General features: G+C 34.6%; 3 protein-coding genes across 3 annotated transcripts; 2 read left to right on the top strand and 1 right to left on the bottom strand.

Annotated features, from left to right (window-relative positions):
* The first annotated feature begins 1,368 nt into the window (after positions 1-1,368).
* Positions 1,369-1,743, top strand: LOC132163067 (flowering-promoting factor 1-like). Its single transcript, XM_059573267.1, has one exon. The coding sequence runs from the start codon at positions 1,369-1,371 to the stop codon at positions 1,741-1,743; it is 375 nt and encodes a 124-aa protein (XP_059429250.1).
* An 11,141-nt stretch (positions 1,744-12,884) lies between these two features.
* LOC132163412 (Protein kinase superfamily protein) lies at positions 12,885-16,334 on the top strand. The gene is made up of 4 exons (XM_059573694.2): positions 12,885-13,453; positions 14,317-14,577; positions 14,982-15,104; positions 15,331-16,334. Exons 1-4 carry the CDS (start codon positions 13,079-13,081, stop codon positions 15,898-15,900), a joined length of 1,329 nt encoding a protein of 442 aa, XP_059429677.2. The 5' UTR covers positions 12,885-13,078; the 3' UTR covers positions 15,901-16,334.
* A 2,128-nt stretch (positions 16,335-18,462) lies between these two features.
* On the bottom strand, positions 18,463-22,228 carry LOC132163413 (putative serine/threonine-protein kinase PBL10). The gene is made up of 7 exons (XM_059573695.2): positions 21,958-22,228; positions 21,604-21,685; positions 20,481-20,806; positions 20,013-20,148; positions 19,776-19,918; positions 19,538-19,661; positions 18,463-19,383 (listed from the first exon to the last, which is right to left on the bottom strand). Exons 2-7 carry the CDS (start codon positions 21,653-21,655, stop codon positions 18,947-18,949), a joined length of 1,218 nt encoding a protein of 405 aa, XP_059429678.1. The 5' UTR covers positions 21,656-21,685; positions 21,958-22,228; the 3' UTR covers positions 18,463-18,946.
* Positions 22,229-23,168: the final 940 nt, after the last annotated feature.

Below are 23,168 nucleotides of genomic sequence, written 5' to 3'. Positions count from 1 at the left end.
TAATCACGTTTAACCGGCTGGATGTATGGTTTTATTTTTTAAGTATATTCCACGTGTTCTAAAATGCATCAATTTCTTTGTAATGTGTCTATATACAAGCATGGAATGTAAGGTGACAATTTCATCGATCGGTCTGACTGTAATGGATTTCCGGAGTCAACCTTCTTGTTCTACTTTTTTTTGGGGGGGGGGGGGGGGGGGGGGGGGGGGGGGCGGCGGGTTGGGGTTAATGGAATTTTAATTCCTAAGTAGAAGTAAACGAAGTGAATTGAAGATTAATGTGTGAATGAGCCATATATATATATACCATTTCATCAGAAAAATCTAACTAATTAAGTAAAAGCCCAACCGCTAGTTCTATTAATAACAATTAAGAATGATACATTTGGCAAACAGTAGTGTATGTAACGGATACTCATGAATAACAAAGTGAAAAGAAAGCATCCCCGCTCATGGTTGCCAAATTTCCATTTGCATGTTCAACAAAACCATTTTCATTACACTTGTTAATTAATTAGCTAGCTTCACTAATTAATTTTCTTTTTCCCCATAAAACCATTTGCCTTTGAAAACCATAACCCGTATATATATACACACATGGGGCAAACTGATTTACTATTATACCTCTCTTTAGTAAAAAAAAAAATTACATTACACCCCTCGTTAAAATACTTGAAACCAAGAGAAACCATTTCAATGTTTAAATTTCGTTTTATTTGTTGCTATATATATAATTTTAAATGATGCAACAATATATTTGAAATGTAGTTCAATCGATTGTGAACTATGCTTCATGAAGCAAAGGTCACTAATTCGAATTCTTTTTTTCACTTCCCTTGTGTGGACATGTCCAAAAAAAAATGTAGTCCGGGACAGACCAAGTGTAGCCTTAAGGGCAATAGCCGCCCCCCTCCCAATATATTCGAAATGTAGTTCGGGACGGACCAAGTGTAACCCTAAGGGCCATAGCCGCCCCTCCAATATATTCGAAATATAGTCCGGGACAGACCAAGTGTAGCCTTAAGGGCCATAGCCGCCCCCTCCACAAAAAAAAAAAAATTCTTGATTCCGTCCTTGACCATTGTATCTATAAAGTCTAATCTACACCATAAAATAGTCTATATCCAAGGTCAGAATGAGAAGAAAAGAAAAAAGAAGAGAAGGGTTGTTGAATCCCTGTATACATTTTGTGGTTCCATTATTTTGGGCTTTATAGGGTAAAAACACGTCAAAGACATTCACAACGTACTCACGTGTCGCCCTTGCTCTATAAATATAGCACCACCTTGCAATTTCTCTCGTACAAAAATCCGTACGCCATAAATCATCTCTCTGTCTCTCTGTCTTTCTCTCTCGCACACACACACAATGTCTGGTGTGTGGATTTTTGACAAGAATGGCGTGGCTCGCCTGATCACCAATCCTACAAGGGAGTCCTTTGAACAAAAAGAGCCACCCTACCCAGGCACCGCCACTGCACCTGGCGCACGCCCCCGCGTCCTCGTCTACCTCCCGGCTAACCACGTCATCCGCTCCTACTCCGAGCTCGAGCAGCGCCTCACCGAGCTCGGCTGGTCCCGCTACCACAACTCCAGCCGCCCCGACCTCCTCCAGTTCCACAGGTCAGAAAACTCCGCCCACTTGATCTCTCTCCCCAAAAATTTCTCCGACTTTAAGATCCTCCATATGTTCGATATCGTCGTCAAGAATCGCTCTTTCTTCGAAGTTCGCGACGTTGCGTGAGATCATGCTGCCACCTCATCATCATCATCATCAGCACCCCCATACATCAATACCAAATTAATACACTATCACCATGTTTGTGCTATTTGAACGTACAACTTGTTCTTTCTTTAGCTGTAAAATTTAAAAGTGTAGTGCAATTTATGTGGTTAATATGTAAGGGTGCGTTTGCTAATCCACTCTCACTCTCTTTTTCTTTTTTGTTTTCTTTTTCTTTTTCATTCTATAAAAAATGGTAAATTTTCACAACCTTAAACACAAAACACCAAAAAAGTATTTTAAAAATAACCATCGGTGATTCATCAGCATGCACCTCTTAGTATTAACCCTGGTGGAATTAAGTCAAGCTAGAGCACGACAGGCTTGAGGTGACGTGACGGATCTTTCAGCTTTATAGTAAATCAAAATATTTTTCAACCAAATCAAAGAAAAACACCTCCTAAATAAATGGTTGACGATTTCTTTTCGTGGGAATGTTATTTGGGCGATCAAAATTGTTGTTGTTGCACTCTCTCTCTCTCTCATGGAAAATGGGAGAAAGCTGAAAGGGATGCGAAAACAACAGTTTAGATTGTGTTGGGGTCATGTTCCATCAATTCTTTGGCGATTGAATTACCACGTCTTTATGTTTGACCATCTAACCAGCATGGAGTGGCCCGCGTTGACTAGCCAGTTGCCTTATAAGATTACACAAGTTCACACGATGAACAGAGGTTGGTCTTGACATGGAGGGGTATATATTAATAAACAATGGCGTTTTCGTAATTTGGATGTTTCTCTCGTCTGAAATGAGTATCATAAAGGACGGTCTATCGTTGCTTTTTACAGTTAGCTCGAGAACGCAAAGAGAGCTTGTATAGTCAGCTTGAGAGCGTAAAAGCGGCCTAAAAGCTGAAGTTTCATGCAGAGATTGTAATGCAACAGGACCCGTGTTTGTGCTACGTGGTACATACCGCCAAATGTATCACAGATCATTATTAGGGCTCTAGAGTCTACAAAACAATAGGGTTTCAGGGCCAAGTTTTTCAGGAAAAAAGCATCATATTCAGGACTAACTCACTTTAAACGTACACTCGGCATTCAAACCGGAGAACTAGAGCTCTCTAGTTACCCGCCGCTTAGAAAATTTGACCGCATATGATTTAGGATTTGTATGAGATTGTGTTTAAAAGGTTTAAAAGTATTTATAATATTTAAAAAATTTATTAAAAAAAATATTAAAAGCATTTTTAAGGATAAAAAAAATTTAAAAATTGCTTAAAAACTTTTTTTACTTAAATATTTTATTTCTCAAACACAATATCAAACAGACTCTTAAAAAGTTCGACAACCTAATAAGGATTCGACTGTATCTTTGTCTAACAGCTCATTTTTTATTGTGGCAATTCAGCAAACCGTCTACTCACACGTCATGCATCCTTTCCTAATTAACTTAATGACAAACTATTGCCTGAAGTTTTTAAAACCCTAAATACGTGTATAAAAAGAAAGTACATTCACTTAGATACACTTAATCAAATTTTCTCTCACCCCAACAAACGCATCTACTCTTCTTCTTTCTCTCTTGTAGATCCTCTGCGATAACATAAACAAAATCCGTGGCGGACGTAGTGACCACATATCTTTGGTGGTCGCAATCAACAGGTTGATGAACTGTGTAATAAATGTGCAGTAAAATAGAAGAATCCAGGACAGCATGGCAAATGAAAAGATTTTTCATCTTGCAGCAGGAGAGTACGAAGGAGATCAGAAAAGTAGAGGAGATTTCAAGCCCCGATTGGACATATGGAGAGGCTGATGAAGGCGACATGGACTGTCTCAGTGCGCGCCATCATAGCCCAGCTATAATATCCTACTCTTGTGTCTTGGACTATGTGTTTGGTAAACGTTTTTGTGTTCAAACTATTCGTCTTGCTTTTCGATTTTTTAAATATTCTTATTTTCTACATTATATTAATTACTTTTTATTATTATTTAAATAAAAAAGTTTTGTTTTACAAAATTTTTTATTTTTTTATACAAAATTTTTTATTTTATTTATTTATTTATTTTTAATATTCTTATTTTTTTTACATTAATCAATTTTTGCTATAGCATTAAACCAAATCCTTATATTAACTTCAATTTTATCTTTAGTATCTATTTATATATATATATATATATATTTATTTTTTAAATATTCTTACTTTTTACATCGTATCAATCATTTTTTATTATTGTTCAAATAAAAAAGTTATTATAAAAGTTTTTCAATTTTTTATACAAAATATTTTTACTTTTTTTAAAAAATATATATATATTCTTTACTTTTTTTTACATCAATCAATCTTTGCTATAATATTTGACCAAATCCCTATATTAACTTCAATTTTATTTTTACTATTCTTTTATATATATCTATTTTCTAAATATTCCTACTTTTTACATTATATCAATCACTTTTTATTACTATTCAAATAAAAAAGTTATTATAAAACAAAATTTTTTCATTTTTCTATACAAAATATTTTTACTTTCTTACTTTAAAAAAAATTATAAAAAAAACATTCTTACTTTATTTTTTTTACATCAATAAATTTTTACTGCAGTATTATACTAAATCTCTATATTAACTTCAATTTTATCTTTGCTATATATATATATATATATATATATATATACAGTAAGCAAAAGAAATGTTTGTTTTAATTGGAAATATTATTCACTGGATCACAATCCATTCAGATTCCCCATAATAAAACTACGGCATGCAGAATTCATTGTCTTGTAACGTCAGTTCCTTTCTCCTCTATGAACTTTTTGGCTGAGAATTAAAAAATAGATCGGGCTTTTAACTATTAATTTGAAAAATTAGTTCCAACGTCAAATTATTATTATTTAAAAAAAAAAAAAAAATGAGCTAAAGCATTAATTATCTACAAAATTTAAGTGAATTGTAAGTAGTGGATTTAATAATTTAAACTAATATTTTAATACCATTCTTTATGTGTAAGCTTGTTTAAGTGAAACTTAATTCATTAAATATTTAATTAAAATAAGGAATTACAGAGTCAAACCCTCAAATCTCTATTCTAATACTATTATAAGTTCAAACTTTGACTTCACAATAATTTTTTATTTCAGTAAAATATTTTACATGTTGTGCATTACTTGTTGAGAGAGAATTTAAGCCAACACATAAGAATGTGTTGGAATATTAATTAAATCATTACATTCATAATTTTCTACTAAATTTAAATTTTAAAATAATTGATGATAATATAATATCTTGGCCAATGATAAAAAGAAGAAAAAAGAAAAGAAAAAGGAAACCAAATAAAAAAAAACGAGGAAAAAAAAAGGTTTATATGTGCATGGTAATTGAGTTAACTCAGCCACGTAGGATTCTTGATATACATATATATTCTTGAGCAGAAAGGTCAATTTGAGTAGTGATCAGGCACTCGTTGTGCAAATGCAGTTGATTGATCAGCCTCTACGCCTGCGATTCCAAAGTGTCAGGGGGAGTAAGGTATATCCTGTGGTCGCATTTTTCATACTAGTAGGCATCACACTTTTGCTCAACACAAATAAATGTAAGGAAAAACGAGATACGGTAAAGATGGCCAAGAAAGAAAAAAATTACAACAGAATAATGCAAAACATATTGATTTTGGAGGAACAAATATATCAATGTAGAGGGACGAATTCATAAAATATAAAAGCTTTAAACATTTGAGGGGACAAATGTTCCCCCACCCAACACATGGGTACGCCTTTTTAATGTTTGGTTGTATCATGTGCGGTGTGCTTTTTTTGTCATACTTTATCTTTGTCATTTCGTGACAAAAATGGATAATAGATTTATCTAACAATTAATCATAGATGATTTTTTTTTTTTTTTTTAATTTCCATCTATGCATGTACCATTGTTACTTTGATGATTAATTTGATAGATTTAATTTGTGATCTTTTAGTGCTTATTATATCTTATCAAAATATGTTATATACTATATTATGGTACTTGTATTTTGATATTTTCTTCATCAATGACTTCAAAGGAATCCTAGTTAATTTAACATGGTTTGATAGGATTTTTCTTGTAATTCATTGAGTTGTAATGTTGTAAGTTTAGTCACACAATAGCGGAATTGAGAGTTTATTAATTGTTTTAGTGCTAGCAAATTCAATATCAAAACATATTTTAATTCAAAATATAAAAACTCAAATCTGTATAGCTTTGTGCCTTTGCCCACCAACGGTTTGGTGTTTTAATTGGTTAAGAATTGACAATATTTTGAAGTAATTGAGCCAAGTTTAGGAAATAAAGCACAGGATATATATATATATATATATATATATATATATATATATATATAAAATTACTTCTGTTTTTGCCTTTTGCTGAGGTATTTGTCACCACATAAAACTCAAAAAAAATATAAAAAAATAAATAAATAAGACAGATCGACCTGGCTAGTAGCTAGCTACGTACTCTCCTCTCTAAAGATATGGACGGGAGATTCGAAGGGCCACATTACTCAGGTCTTACGTACAAGAAAGACACCACCATATATTGGCAGGCAAAAAAAAACAAAAAAGATGCCACCATGCATATAACTTCTTAAAGAGTTTTTTTCCCCCAAAGGAGAATACCCTTTTAATTTTATTTCTTTTTAAATTAAAGAAGGTTAAAAAGGGCGATCAAAATGACTGGCCTAGTCGAGCGTGTCCATAATTGTGTTCTCTAATCACTAAGAGCTTGTTAACCTTCTTTCAAGTGAGTGAAGTGACCGGACAATCAAATTATTGTAACAATTAAATAGATATCCACTAGAAACCAATGATAAAATAAGTATAGATAGTAAGAATCGTAGGTGTTCTCTTAAGTACGATTGAGTCATAGTTTGACTTAGGTTCATCAGAACATTAGTAAGATTTAAAGTAGTTTACACTAATTAGCCATGAGAATTTTATTGCAGGAATCGAACCCATGCCTAATATGTATCTAATCATATGAAAATTACTTTCAGGCCATTTAATGATACCCTTTCGCTTTGAAAGCAATAACCTTCGCAACTCCAAAAGAATGAAGAGAAAACCATCGTTTAAAAATTAAATTCCATCACAAAAACTCATAATAGGATAACAATTTATGTAATACACAATTGACAAGATGAGATCAGTTTATCAACCAACATATTTTTATCAATTTTGAAAAAAGAGAGAAGAATTTTAGATGCACGACAACGTTTTATTTTTATCTACAATAATTCCACGAGTACATGCAGAGAAATTTCTCACAAAATAACCAAGGCAACTACATTCCTTATTCCTTATTTATTGTCAACATCTTTAATGAACCATCCAACAATTTTTACACGATTAAAAGATAAAGAAATGTTTAGAGTACTAAATCTTTAATTAACAGAGGTTTATTAAACTAATATGTAACTCATTAATTCATTAGAAAAAATAATAAAACAATTAATAAAGAAAAATGTAACAAGTGTCAATGAATGAGTTACTCATCAACTTAATAAGTCTTTGTTAGTAAAAGATTTAATATACCCATATCATTTATTTAAAAGATAACTCAATTCATTTAAACCCGATCTCGAAAATAAAGCAAACCATCACAAGTTATCACTTTTATATCATTTGCCTCATTATATGACAATTTTTTTAACTTTCCAGATTTTGTTAGGGAAAATTACACTCGCTTCACCCAATTTGCAATATTCCTCTCAATCTTTCAATTTAGTTAATTTACCGATCTACCATTGAGGTTACAATTCCCCTTTTGCCCCCCAAAAGACAAAAATGCCCATAAAAATTTAAAAAATAAAGGTTAAAATACTATTAAAGAAAAAAAAAATTAACCCATTGCACGGGAGTGGTTAATTTTTTTTTTCTTAAAAAAATCGCATTTTTAGGAGTGCTTTTGTTTTTTTGGAAGGCAAAATTGAGAAATTGCAACCCTAATGATAGATTGGTAAAATACATTAACTAACTTAAAAAATTAAAAGGAACACTAAAATAAAGATAATAGATTGAAAGAGTACATGTAGTTTCCTTTTTGTTATTATTAATTTATTATCGTGGCAGATATGGTTCACTGGTTCAGGTCAACACATTTCAGTGACATGGCATTCTTCTATTGGCGCGTAATACTACCGGCATTTACTGAGCAATTTCCCATTTAACTCTCCATGATAATGTTCTCCAAGTAAAATTAAAATGCATTTAATTTGTTTTCTTCTTTTCGGTCCGTTGTATTCCTATAAATTTCAATTCCACCGTGGGCCGAGAAGCATTGCCCAAAAGGACATACGTTTGGGCTTCAAAATTAGGAAGACCAAGAGGAAAAAGCTGGGCAAAAACTAGTGCCAGGCTTCACCTCTTAGCATTTCACCTACAATGTTGGGACTCGGGATATAATGCACGTGAGAGTGTGAGTGGCAAAATCCGGCAACCATAAATTTAAGTTTTTAGATTAAATGATGTGGCATAATATTATTCAAGGACTTTCACGGTAATCTTCATGTGGTTAGGTAAACACTAGAATATAGATTCGACGCCCGCAATAGAAATTCTCTAATTAGTGATAAACTATCTTAGGTCTCGTTGATGTCCTTATGAAATTAGGTCGGGCTAAACTATCTTAAGTCTCACTGATATCTCGATAAGACTAGGTCGAGCTATGCTCATTCGAGCTTGAAAAAACATACGATTTTCACTGTCTCGGTCTATTTTGTTGTTAGTTTTGAGCGGACATGTGCTAAAAGAATAATCTCTTTCATCGGCTGCTCTTACTTTTGTTTTTTTGGCTTAGAAAAGAAAAAGGAAAAGGTGATGTCCCATCATATTATGAAAAGATCTCACTTGAAACAATTAGAATGAGATAGGCTTGTTGGTAAAGCTTACTCGAATGAGTTTTGGTAGATGGGAGGCCATAGGCTATAGGCTTCGAGTCTTTTGATGGGCCCAATACTAAAAGGGGATCGTGCCTGCACATCCATAAAAAGAAAAAGAAAAAAATCTCACTTGGAGACTAATTATTATATGTTAAAACGACTTGGCCAATGCCCAATTTCTTGCAAAGTACTCGATCAAGAACACGACCACCTGAAGAAAACGTCAATACTGTCAAGTCGAATTGCTTGACCTGGTGTTCATTCCATTATCTAAAGAAATGGCATCTTGGTGCCTCCACTTTTCATCGAAATTTCCGGCAATTTGTTGTCTATATTTAGACAATATATTATGAAAAAGTTTATATAAAATTTATAGTCTGTTTGTGATTGTGTTTGAGAGTCTTAAAAATATTTTTAATACTTAAAAAGTCTATTTGAAAAAAAAAATACTTGTTTAATAAAAAAAAATTAAAAGCGCTTTTAAAGGTCCAAAAAACTGAAAAACGGCCAAAACGCACTTTTAACAAAAACTTAAAAATAAAGTTTTTACCAAAAAACTCTTTTTGACTTAAAAGCTTTATTTCTCAAACGCAATCCCAAACAGACTCTTAGAGAAATTTTACAAAACTTTATGAACTTTCACTCATTTTGGCGCTCTTCTTTTTAAAGTTTAACAACTCTCAATTAATGGTATTAAATTTTGCAATTTCTTTTAATTACTCATTCTGTTACGATTTTTTGTTAATTTTTTTCAAAATTCTCAGAAAAGGCATAAGTATTTAAGAAATTTTGACAAGATTTAACGAAATGAGATAATTGAAAAAGAAAAAAAAAAATTGAAAGTTTGATACACTCAATTAAGAGTTTTTAAACTTTGAAGGCTATTTTCAAAACGAATGAAAATTTATGGAGGTTTTGTGAAGTTTTCTCAAACTTATATGTTCAAATAATTCTTGAGTTATCGGACTACTTATTCAAACTAGTAAGATTCATGTTAATCCTTCTTAGTTATCGGACTACTTATTCAAACTATTAAGACAGTAATTAATAGCATGTGTAGGCATGCGTAACTATAAACATGGAAATCAATACAAGATATGATGGGTACGTAGAGTAGACGTATACTAAAAATGATGAAACATCTTAATTCTTAACAACTTGTTAAAGGGATCTAGGAGCTTCCTGAAATCAATGGCCACTAAAACCAAGACAGAGAAGGCCTTGGTTTCATGCGATTGGTATGATTGGCAAACAAGGCATGATCCTGCAAATTAACAAAGTTTATAATTATTACATGAACATGCTATTTCTTTTTTGGGGCACAAACCATGTGATATACTTGACTAATTCCATCATTCACGTTGGTTGGCGGGCTTATTCCTAATAACTAAGAAGGATTTGACGGGGTCTAGGACTTTGAACTTCTTGTCTGCCTTTGAAGACCAAGTTTTCCACAATTTAAATTAGAAAATGTCGTGTGAAACTTTCTTAGACCCATTAATCAAGGTATGGCTTTGAAGACAATAGGGGCCATTTAAGGACTATATTTAGAAGCCTTAAAAGGGGCATGGTAAGGCGTTTTCTCTTTTATCCATTTTTTTCTTTCAAGTATTATATTGACTTAAACATCGGAGGTTCTCGGTGTATTGATTTTTTTGGAAATGGACAGTTTTAGGTGACTTCTCTTTTTTTTTTTTCTTTTTTTTTTTTACTTTTTCTTTTTCTTTTTCTTGTTTTGCAAGAGCCCCGTCGCTAGTCTGGCTATCCAAAATGCTAAATCAATAGATAAAATTATTACAATCTAGTTTATTAAACTAATATTTATTATCCTTAGAGCATATGATTCTTTCATAAATTTTTAATTGATTTAATAAAGTATGTTAAAAATATTTGTGAGAATCATGTGTTTTAAGGACAAATGTTGATTTAATATACTGGATTGAAGAAATTTTCTCCAATTCAATTTGGACGAAATGTTTATTCACATTACTTGTTATGTATCTTCTAGCAATGTAGCCGAATGACGTCCGATAGAGAAGGTATCCGAAAAAGAAAACTCGGTGAAGACTAAAAACAAGAATTGCAATCAAATTTAAAAATCTCCATAGACCCAAAAAGTGAACACTAAAAGGTGATGAAGAAAACTCATCGGTGTTGGCGGAGATCCACCAATTATAGGTTGAAGTTACTTGATCGACAAGATGATGCAAATGGTGTGGACATGCATTTTGAGATGAACCAATATGGAGACTTGATTGTAATTGAAGAGTACATGATGCATTTCTTTTTGGTAAACAAGACAACTTTCTTGTAGTTGTTGTCTTCGCCTATAGTGATAATGATTTGCATTGAATTTTGCGTTTTATGAATGAATTTCCTTTCATTTTCTACCAAACCCAAACGGGAAACTTCTAATTCTATCATTACTTGTAAATGTGAATCACAAGCTCCTAACCTTTTCATTATAGATTTGTAATTTTGAATTTAACAAGGACTAGAAACTATATATTTATCTTATAATTATTTTACAATGTTAATATTGGAGTTTCAACCAATTTTTGAATTTTACTTTAAAATAATGATTGATTCAATGGTTAATTAGAATTATCACATCAGTTTTATGAGATAGTTGTAAAATAAAAATATACCTAAACATTATTATTTTTGGATTACAAGCTTCCCCAAAAAGGAAAACTCCCTTACAAGTTCAGGTCACAATGTCACGTTAGTTTATAAAAAATTTATATTTTGTAATATGTTTTAAAAACTCAAATTATTCTTACAAAATCGTAATCTCAAACACACCCTAAATTCATGTGAGGGCGTCTCGCACGTGTTTGTGGTTTAGACATTGCCTTGAAAAATTCAACATCATAAAGTGAATTCTCTTACATCTTACACTAGGGTCAGTTGTTGCATTGCTTTTCCAGACACATGATTGATTTAAGTCCACAACTTAGAAATATCTTCTCCAAACATCCAATTTCTCCAAAGGACACTTCTCCTTAATCTCTTTCCATTTGAATATTTCTACTTTTGCATTTTAATGCTTTGAGTCGCACCAAATAAAAGCTATGCCTTTTACCCAAAGGTCTTTCAGAATCAGAATTTCGATTTTTTGTAATTTATTTTTATTTTTTAAAATTATTAGTAATTTAGATAATAAATATAAAATAGCACCAGCCCTACCAAACAGTAAAATTACTTAAAATCCCTATTCTCATAATAGACTCTTGTTAAGATAGACAGAGACACAGAATTTAATCAATTTTGGGCAATCCTTGGTCTTATCCAAAAGGTAGATAATCGCGTAAAAGACACACATGAATTAAACTATCTTTACCAAAAAAAAAAAACATCAAAATCATCGTTGGAGCCCGTGCAAATTCCAGTCTTTTCCTATTATCGATAAAAATAGTCATATATATATATATATATATATTGGTGAGTTTTGCAGTCATATTCTTTATTTAAGGCTAATAACCCCACAAAAAATATATATATAAATTACTACTAGAGTGACATGCAAACCAAAAAAAAAACTAATATCTCACGTTTTAGCCTATTTTCAAATAACTTATTCTATTTTTCATTTTAATAATTAACTATTTTTTTTTTATTAAAAAAAAACCTTGAATAATTCCAATTATTATTCCAAAAAAAAATTATTAAAAAAGAAGAAGCAAAAAATACATACTTTATTTGACAAAACCCTAGCTGAGAGTGTCGGTCACTGCTCAAACCCAATAGATCTATTAGGGAAAAAAAAAAAAAAAAACCAGTAGATTCTTCATTTTTATTTATTTTTTACAATTTTCTAAATAATTTGCTCTTTATTTTGGCTTTTCCGTTGAATTTATTAAAATTACACAAAATTTGTGTTAAAAAAATGATAGAAATAAACGTTTTTTTTTAAAAAAAAAAATATATAAAACGGGTCATAAAAGTATTCAGTAATTATTTTTGTACCAAAAAAAGGAAAATCCCACATAAACCCTTCAACTACCCGTGGCCGTGGGCCCTTAAAACTGTGTCTTTTCTGCAAGCTTTACACGTACTCCCACCCACTCCCTACAGTCTGGCAAAGCCACACTCTGCACTTCCCTCGTGATCCCCTCTCCCCTGCAACACGACAAATGGGCCTTATTGGGCTTTCCACTCCCAAAAACAACCCGCAACACGATAAACTGAAAACCCAAAAATAAATAATTAAAAAACGAAAAGAAAAGAAAAGAAAAGAAGAAAAACTATAAGACTCTTTCTCCGTTGCTGGGTGGCTACAAGAAGCCGCCTAATTTTCAAATATTAATTCCACAACCTTGAATCTATTCGCTGCCTCACCACTCACCAGCCCCCTCTCCTTTGACTCCTTCAATACCAATGCTTTATAAACTAATCTCTCTGATCTCTGCGGTTCGGAAAGTACGACAGTTCAAGCAATGAAGTGCTTCCACTTCAACAACGGGGAGAGGCGGGACGACGAGTACGGCGTCGTTTCTAGGGCGGCGTCCAAGGTGTCCTGGACGCGCTCGCTGAGCGTGGCGTCCACGGCGAGCACGGCCGTCGACGTCTCGGACGCCAGGGACTTGTCGGACCCGGCAGGGTTCTTCGAGTTCCTGACCCGGCGACGCGCCAACGATCTGCGCGTGTTCACCTTCTCCGAGCTCAAATCCGCCAGCAGAGGGTTCAGCCGGGGGTTGCTGATCGGGGAGGGAGGGTTCGGCTGCGTCTACAGAGGCGTCGTTAGGGTTTGTGAGGGTCCTGAGTCGAAAATGGAGGTTGCTATCAAGCAGTTGAATCGTCACGGTTTCCAGGCATGCCCTTTGTTCCTTTTTCAACACGGTGTATGAATGTATGTGATTGCTTTCGTTAATATTGTGAGTAATTTAGTTTTCGGAAATCTTGTGCGTGTTTTGGGTAAATGAGAATATTAGTCAACAATGCTTCATAATTCATCGCTAGGTGGGGTTGGCCGCACCCACTCTGATATGCTTGTTACTGTGTTCGCTCATGGGCCATGACTTTTTGGATGTGTGCGCCCCACAATGCTAAATTCAAGAATTTGGTTCTTATTGGGTAAAGATATGATCCGCCTTGTGTGAGCGTATGATTATAGCACTTTGTCACGTTGAAGAAACAGTGTGATTGGTTAGATTTTTAGAGTAGAAGCCATGGTCTCAATACCCATGGTCTAGGTTTATTGGATTTGGGTAGGTGCTGCTTGCTAATGGAAATCATTATATAATTAAGAAGGATTTTTTTTTTTTTTAGACAAATAGAAATGTTAGAAACCATACTTTTATTCCACTTTACTGATGTGGCTGCGATTTAGGCTTTGGATAAGCCCTTGTTTTATATATAAAAAAATAATTTTAAAAAAAAAAAAAATCTAAGGATTGATTGGTGGTGTCACATGACTCACATCGACAAAATGGGTTAAAAGTAGGGCTTATAGCATTACTCTTTTTGTAAGGATGATTAAATCTAGAGTAATGCTACATATTGCACTCCATCATATTGGGTGCTTAATAGAATAAGATGACATGTGAGTGTAGTATGTAGTAGTACCTCTATTATCTATGTTTCAAGGTTGAGCTTTTGGACGCTTGATTTAAGTTATGCTTTATCCTCTAACGACATCTTATGTGACTTTCATCTTTTACGTTCTAGTGTTCAGGGGCATAAAGAATGGATTAATGAGGTGAACTTTTTGGGAGTGGTCAAGCACCCAAATCTTGTCAAGTTAGTGGGATATTGTGCAGAAGATGATGAAAGAGGGATGCAGCGACTTCTGGTCTATGAGCTTATGCGTAATAAAAGCTTGGAGGACCATCTATTGGCTCGAGCACCTTCGCCTCTCCCATGGATGACCAGACTAAAAATTGGGCAGGATGCAGCCCGTGGTTTAGCATACCTTCACGAGGAAATGGATTTTCAGGTACACTATTCTTGTATGCTTCACAACATTGCGGTCATGGTTTATAAGTGTCAACAAACAAGGGTTCTTGGTTTTTTCTTGTACCTCTTTCACTTGTGCCCTGCTTTTTATGTTTGGAGTGATTGCATGAAAGCACCTTTATTCTTCAACAAGGATCAATAAATGGAGTAAAAATCTTGGATTAACCAAATTGTCTGCATTTTTTTGTTGCAATTTCTTTCTACCACAATTTCCTGCTTCAATATGCGTTCTTTTTTCATAGAAATGAAGGGGTGGAAGATGCCTACAAATATATCTTCTACGGGTTTTTGCATAGGCTGCAGCCTGATTTTGTGGAAACTAGATTACATTTCTCAACTTCATGAGGGTTAAATATGATTTTGATCTGTATCTAATTGATGCAGCTAATATTTCGAGATTTCAAAACGTCAAATATTCTGCTTGACGAGGACTTCAATGCAAAGCTCTCGGATTTTGGACTGGCTAGACAGGGACCTGCTGAAGGTCTCAGCCATGTTTCAACAGCAGTAAGTTGTTGGGTGCAAATTCAATGGATTATCTTTTTCATATCCTCAGAACTTCTATAAATTAAGGTGGTTATGATAAAGTTTGGAGCGTGTGGGGATTTGCTGACTGCCACTATTTTACTCAAGATATACTGTTAATTCGAATGTCTCTGACTTGAATGATGAGCTTTAACTCTTGTCTGATATGTGGAACATGTATCTTACTTCGTATTTTTTCAATACAAAGGTTGTAGGGACAGTAGGTTACGCTGCTCCAGAGTATGTTCAGACCGGCAGGCTTACTGCTAAGAGTGATGTTTGGAGCTTCGGGGTGGTTCTCTATGAACTTATCACAGGGAGGCGAGCGGTGGAAAGAAACCTACCCCGAAGTGAGCAGAAACTGTTGGAATGGGTGAGACCCTATGTATCAGACTCGAAGAAATTTCACCTTATTGTAGATCCTCGACTTGAAGGGCAGTATTGCATTAAATCGGCTCAGAAACTTGCATCCCTGGCAAACAAGTGTCTAATGAAGCAGCCGAAATGCCGGCCTAAAATGAGTGAGGTGGTTGAGATATTGGGAAACATCATTGCTGAGACGTCAACTCATCAGGATGAAGATGCCCCTCAGCCTGTCAATGAAACCGAAGAAGTGATGGAAGAAATCTCAGGGGAGGCTGAGCCTGAGCCCACCAAGCAGGGGAACATTAATCGAAAGAAGGTTTTTGATATTAGAGAAATGGTCAGCTTGAGAAACAAATCATTTGGTAAGTTAGATTGGAGAAATTGGACACCTGGACTGGTGAGAACGTGGTGATTAAGCTATCATCTTCACCCCATCCAACTTTTCTGGGATGTAGATATATACATGTGATTCCTGGAAACATACACTTTCTCTCCAAGCTTTGTATTTTGGAGTGTAAACAAATATTGCTTGCAATGAAGCTGCATTTATGAGGCATGCTTTCAAGTATCCCTGGAAATGGAGAGGAATAATTTTATGGTCAAAATTAGATTTCACAAATCTAATAATGAATTTGTTGTTACATAGTGTATATATGGCCAAATCATTAAAAAAATTTAAATAATTTGGCACCATTTACACTATTAATACAACAAAATAAAATCTTTGACCATAAAATAGTTCATTTTCATTTTGAGATGGATCTTATTCCAAGCTTCAAGTACATTCTATCATTAATTGTTTAGAGTTAGCAATAATGAATATGATGGCTATCTATATTCTTCCTATACCCTTTGTGATTGTGTTTCTTTGCCAGATTTTCCATTTGTACAACATGCATGGTCTGCAAAATCCTCTCGTCGATAGAAATGCCAAAGTTTTTTAATAAAATTATAGGAGTGGTCTTGTGAATGTACTTGTAAAGTTTGTGTCTTACATTAATAAAGTATAAAGAAAGAGAGTAGTTAATATACCTTGATAGGTCCAAGCCTATTAACTTAGGTTTTTGAGCTAGAATCGTGTCTTCATATGTATAGTAACTTATTATTGTAACATGCATTAATTGTTATAATGACGGTGGGAGCAAGTGATCAGATACTTACGCCAACACCACTAATCTGGTTCCACCGCCACGGCCGAGAATTTAGTCCTACAATATTGTGCAATTGCATCAACCAAGCTGGACGTGGGAGGTGTGGTATTACTTATAAGATCGTAATAATTAGCCATGCATTTGGGTCTTGAATAAATGCAAGCTTGGTACTAGTCTTCCGGATCTGGTGGTTTCTGAGTGTTTCTCTCTTATTGAAAAGTGAAAACACTAATTATTCTTACAATAAATGGTGATTTTTATTAATTTGGTTCAAAAGCCAGAACCAAATGATTTGAATTGAGCTCCCTTCAATGAATTCACATTGGATATGAGTTATTACTTAGTATTACCAATAAATGAAGAAAAAAGCAAAAACAAAGTAATTGGGGTTGTTGGACCACCCCTTTTAAGTGAAGGGGTGGCCGACCACACCCTTCGGGATGAGGCTGTGGGCAGGTGGTCTACCATCTCAAAATCTAAAACGACAGCCATTCACCCGGAGTGAAGAATAAAATTCGATTCTCAAAAACAGTACAATAAATTTGTGTCACCTAGAGCCAAACCAGCAGCTGGAGCAGGGGATGGAAGAACTAGGATGTGGTGGTATGACATGTTCATTCTATTATGTGGTATGGTGTATTTGGATGTGGTGGACTCTAGAAAATGAGTGAGCTCTAAAGCCCAAGCATGGGCCCAAAGTCGAAGTAAAGCTATTGTTATTTCTTGGGAGGACTCTAGAAAATGTGATTCTTTGTTTGCTCGACCAAACTTACGAGAAGGGTAGTTTGTACTTTTTCTCATTTTTACGACCATACTTTTATTTAAGCTTAATAAAGACGATCTGATTAACCGTGAGTAATATTTTCAGAGTTTTCCAAAAAAAAATAACTTCACTTTAGACCCTGAATTACCACACGATTTGAAAAGTACTTCCTAAACTTTAAAACCTCTCAATTTACCAATTTTCAATTGCAGTCAATTTGAACCCTTCTGTCAGATTTAGCCGTTAACTTCCCTAATTTACCCCTAAAAAGAACAAAATATCCTTGATTTTTTTTTTTTTAATTTTTTTTTTTAATTTGAAATTAAGAGTAAATTAAAAATTTTATAAAAAAAGTCAGGGATATAAACATCATTGTCTCACTTTTAACGTTTCAAATCTAACAAAGGTTCAAATTGGTTGTAATTGAAAATTCAAGAGTCTAAATTAAGAAGTTTTAAAGTTTAGGAACACTTCTCAAATCGCTTACTAATTCAAGAATTTAAAGTACAGTTATAAAGAAAAAAAAAGTATAATATTAACATAAATCACAAGTGTCTAAATTGTTATATTTAAAAATGTGCGATTTAAAAACACAATTTTTAAAAACGCAACCAAGTGTTTTACAAAATCCCGTTTTCACTTTTAAAAGCACAATTTAGACTTTAAAACTGAGCGTTTAAAAAAAAAAACACATCATTACATGTGATTTGAAAGGGTAGATTTTATGCAATCGCAATTTTTCTCAAAAAAAAATCCCAAATAATTCATCTTCTCTTATCGATAAAATCGTAAATAAATTTTGACTGTTAAATCATCCACTCACATAATTGAGTCCCGTACAAATTTTCTCCAAATAGCTATCCTACAAGGAAACAATTTAATTGGTGCTGCAGAACCATAGAAGGAGACAGATTGAAAGTGTCCACTATCTTATTTTTTTATCACGTTTCAGCTTCACACAAAGTCAAAATCTCTAAAGTCTAAAGGGGCATTGCTCATGAATCCACGTGTGCCTCCCTCAAGTTCAGCTCCTGGTCAGACCTTTATGGTACACCCACGGTGAACATCATCAATCCACACCAACTTTACATTTACTTATTTCTCTTTTGTTGCTCAGAAAAGAATAACAACTTCATAATCACAGAGAAACAATCATATCAATGGCTGGATTTCGTCTCTTTTCCTTCTTTGGAAAAAACAGACATAGAGACATTACAACAAACTGATACATGTAAATGAGAGACAGACAGACCCATCTAATAGTAAAACAAAAGGAAGATATACCACCCCAGGCTGAAAGAAAAAGGACAGCTACCTGTAGTCATCATACAATTGCACCTGCATCCCTATTTTCCAAGCTGTTTCCAAATTGTTACAAACATATATCTGTAAGGCATATATATATCACTGTGGCATTCCTCTGTTAAAAGCTCACCAGGAAATTGTCAAGAGATTGATCTATCGAATACGCTAGCCGAAATATGATCTGTACAGTTATTAGCAGAACAAAGAAGCAGCTTTTCTCAAGTTCTGCTATTGAGTTTTCAAGCATATAGAGGGGAAGCAGAGGGCCGGGGGTAAGCAGCAGGTTTCCTTTCCGGGTGAGCATCATCTGCACTTCGTCTTCGAGTCCTGGGTCCGTTGCTCAAAGTTTTCTGAACGCCTTCAGTATCCCTTGATTCCTGGAGCTGCTCCAATGCTGTTACAACTTCATCCATCGTCGGCCTGAACTTGGCTTCCATGGATAGGCATCGCAATGAAAGTGTCGCAGCCTTATAGGCTACATCCATTGTATATTGGCCTTCAAGACGGTTGTCTAGGATTCGGAAGATCTTACGTTTGTTTGCAAGGTTGGGTTTAGCCCATTCTACCAGATTGTGCTCTCCAGATGGTCGATTCTTATCAACTGCTCTCCGACCAGACAACATTTCTAGTAGGACAACCCCAAAACTATAGACATCACTTCTGGTGGTAAGATGACCTACCGTTGGCAAAGTGTAGCTATTATCAGAAAGAGAATAAATAAACTCGATGATAATTAGAGGAATCATAATTCAAGTGCTTGCCTAGAATGGTCTACACACAATGCTAGTTGTATAGATTGAGAACCTGAAAAAAGTGCTTATGAATAATACCTGTAGCTAGATACTCTGGAGCAGCATATCCATAGGTCCCCATAACCCTGGTAGAGACATGACTTTTATCGCCTGTCGGCCCATCCTTGGCCAACCCAAAATCAGAGAGCTTTGCATTGTAGCTCTGTGACCACATCAGAAAATAAGTTTCTAAAAGAGCTAGCAAAAAGGCAAAATGAATCCATCACAAGAGACCGTATCATAGAAGTAAAGAAGACCTACTTCACGGACCACATACCGAATCAAGCAGAATATTAGAAGTCTTGAAGTCCCGATATATCACTTTTGTTTCAGCACTATGAAGAAAGGCAAGCCCCTTTGCAGCACCAAGGGCAACCTTCAGACGGAGGTTCCAAGAAAGAGGTTGGAAATATGAACCCCCTGGTGCAGCCAAAATTATTAATTTTGTCAATTACATAACATAATCAGACCTATTTAATTCAATTGCATGGAGAGATGTTATAGAAGAACTCACTCCTGAATAAATGATTTTCCAAGCTGCCTCGAGGCATGAACTCATACACCAGCAGTCGATGTTCATCCTCTAAGCAATAGCCAATCAATTTCACAAGATGAGGATGATAAAGCTGTCCCAGATAATTAACTTCTGCCTGTAGGATCAGAGATATCACAAGTAAATCTGTGCACTTCAAATTATGCGTGTTGTGAACCACAACTATAAAACAAAATACAGAAAGAAAAATTCCCTGGTCGGCATGGCAAGCATGCAAGTTGCATCCTATAAGACCACTTGTGGACATCTAAAGGCAGTGGGGACAAATCAAGTTTATCTGGATTCCAACATACCCACACATGAATTCTTATGAAGCCCAACTCTATCTGATCTAGAAGTTTGAGGGGTTGTCCATTTAAAAATTAGTAATGACAATGAGCCACTTCTCTATTTGTGCAGAGAATTATAAGGAAGGTAAAACTCACTCACCAACCACTCCCTGTGACCTTGAAAACTTTCTTGATTAAGCCTTTTAACAGCTATAACCATGCCAGTCCCAGGCTTGGCAGCAGCAAATGTATGCTCATCAATCCACCCCTTAAAAACGGAGCCGAAACCACCTTCTCCTAACACACTATCAGGACGGAAATTCCTGGTGGCCATTTTGAGTTCAGCAAAACTAAAGCTCTTCACATTGGTGGACTGCAAGATCTCACCCTCACTCCGAGGAGTCAGAGGCGCTGAAAATGACGAGACCTTGCTACTCGAACTGCTAAAATCGTTTCCATCTGTGCTAACATATTTCGAATTTGCCCCTGCACAAGTAAATGCATAATCTCTACATGAATTAATTGTCACGGCATATTACATGATAATTTTCCATGTTTTACCGAACTCATTTCCCTAATTTCTAGGTTTATATTAGGGAAAGAAAAAAAATGATAAAAGTCCCGAAACTTACAACCTCACAAAAACTTCACTATAATTTCACCACCTTTGATAACCTCTTTATCATTGCTCAATACAAAACTATAGTAGAATAGCAAAATATAACTGCTAGACATGCACAGCAAGCACCTTTTTGTTGTACTTGTTTGGTTGCCAAGAAATCTAAGAAAGGGGATATTAAAAAACCCCAAAAAGTAAATTCTCATTTCCCTTTCTTTGTGGTCGGATTATTAGCAACCAAGCAAAGCAAAGTGAAAAGAGAACAGCCACTAACGTGTCGAGGATATCCAGATTCGCAGGATACTTGTAAACATACAATACAAATGAGGCTAATTTTCTCAAACAAACTACACCTACCCTGGAAGAGGAACAAGAAAATTGTCAAACAAATGAACAATTCCTAGTGAAACAGAATTCCCAAATACAGGACAAATCCAACTCACCTAACCAGAACCTTATCCCTCTCCCCTTGTTCTCCAATAGTTTTTTAAATAATAATTTTGAACAAATTTATAGCATAATATTAAATTCGGGGGTAAACCCATATATTATACCAAAAACAAAACACAGAAATTTTCTGAACGATCAGTTTAAACTCGACAGCTACATCTACAAAATGAAATAAATACGGGTCATTTAAAAAAGAAATGAAAAATCTGAGTACCTGTGTTACAAGGGCTCTCAGCTTTAATTCGGGCACTCAAGCAAATCCCCATGAAAGCCAACTACGCTTTTGATTTTCCTTCCTACAGATCACAAAAATTTAGACACTCAGCTGCACAGAGCTTGGAAAGAACCAAACTTTCAACAGTAGAACCAGGCAGATCTGGGTGCGAATGTGAAAACGCAAGCTTTTCAAAGCTACGAGAATATAAGAAAGTTCGGTCTCATCAAGAAAAAAAAAAAAAAAAAGGCGTCTCCAATCGATTGCTTTTAACTGCAACTTCAATTCGTCATAGAAACAAAAAAAAAAAAAAAAACCATGAACAGAAAAAACATAAATTATTCAAAAACCCACCTCCTTTTCAGCGAAGCCGAGGACGATTTTTACACGCTGTGTGAGAGAGAAGTGGGTTTTGGGTTTGAGTAATATTCGGGTGGCTGAGAAGCTCAGAGAGAGCTTTCCTAAAGGAGAACAAGTTGACAAAGCTTCAACTAAGAGCTCAGCTTTGACTGCTCTTATAACTACAGAAAAGAGAAGGAGAGAGAAAGTGTTGGAAGGTGCCGGTGAATTGCAATAATGGCGAACTGGTCCCAGTCTCTAGCTCAGCGATTTTATACTTTCTCTTGCTTTCCCCTCTCTCTCTCTCTCTCTCTCTCTTCAGAGTCAAGTCAGAGCAGATAAGGCTGCACAGACCTGCTATCATTCTCAGCCGTTCGATTAAATCTTTTAGAAAATTCATTTTGCCATGCTCTATAAAGATGGCTAGCTTGTCTGCTAGTGGTGGCTTCGGCAAATGGACCCGCTTGGCTTACCAGCTTTCAGACCAACCCAGTCGCCCCTTCTTCTTTCCTCATGCTAAGAACCTTCGCGTCGATGACAAAAACCACCGTTGGTTTATTTATTTATTTATTTTTATCCGTTTGTTCACGTGTCTTTATTTAAAAAACACAAAAACAGAAAACAAATATTTGATGTAATATAAAGATCCAAATACTTTTAATTGTTTTATATTTTTAATTGTTTGTTTAATTTTTTTTTTTCAAAAAGAGCAAAAAATAATTGTTTATTTAGCAAAACTTTTTTATTCATTACTTCTTAATCTCTTTATAAATATTATTTATTATAATACAATTTAATTACATATAAACATATTCAAAATGTAGCTCTAACGGTCTTCATCGGCATTGGTCAGAAGAGATATTCATTGCAGCAGTATGCAACAGTTGTTGTATACCTAATTTTTATTCCTAGGTTGGGCTTCATTGGTCGTCGGTTGATGAGGATTAATTGAGAGTATTTCAAGAGCTTTTGGGTACTGATATTGTATTATTGTAACAATAGATCTGACAAGTTGGGATAAGAATCTTATCATGCAGCCAAAAAGAAAAGAATCCAATTTTCTCTCAACCTCACATGATTTAATTGAAAGTTTCGTACCAAAATGGCAAAATGGTACTAATAACGAGCTAAATTCAAGATATTACTATTTCTGCATTGAATTTGATGGTGTTATTTGTCTACTTTCTATATACATCTTATATAAAATATACATTAATAAAAATGAT

The sequence above is a fragment of the Corylus avellana genome, chromosome 8 (assembly GCF_965113065.1).
Source record: "Corylus avellana chromosome 8, dhCorAvel1.hap1.2, whole genome shotgun sequence".
NCBI lineage: Eukaryota > Viridiplantae > Streptophyta > Magnoliopsida > Fagales > Betulaceae > Corylus > Corylus avellana.
The sequence above is the reverse complement of the archived record's forward strand: the minus strand, read 5'-3'. Positions and strand labels throughout refer to the sequence as shown.

Coding starts and splice junctions, on each gene's coding strand:
- LOC132163067 (XM_059573267.1), top strand. CDS start 1,369: ATGTCTGGTGTGTGGATTTTTGACAAGAATGGCGTGGCTCGCCTGATC.
- LOC132163412 (XM_059573694.2), top strand. CDS start 13,079: ATGAAGTGCTTCCACTTCAACAACGGGGAGAGGCGGGACGACGAGTAC. Junction 13,454..14,316: donor TGAATCGTCACGGTTTCCAG/GCATGCCCTTTG, acceptor TCTAGTGTTCAG/GGGCATAAAGAATGGATTAA. Junction 14,578..14,981: donor ACGAGGAAATGGATTTTCAG/GTACACTATTCT, acceptor TAATTGATGCAG/CTAATATTTCGAGATTTCAA.
- LOC132163413 (XM_059573695.2), bottom strand. CDS start 21,655: ATGGGGATTTGCTTGAGTGCCCGAATTAAAGCTGAGAGCCCTTGTAAC. Junction 19,919..20,012: donor GGAAAATCATTTATTCAGGA/GTGAGTTCTTCT, acceptor TGGCTGCACCAG/GGGGTTCATATTTCCAACCT. Junction 19,384..19,537: donor TCCAGAGTATCTAGCTACAG/GTATTATTCATA, acceptor TGCCAACGGTAG/GTCATCTTACCACCAGAAGT.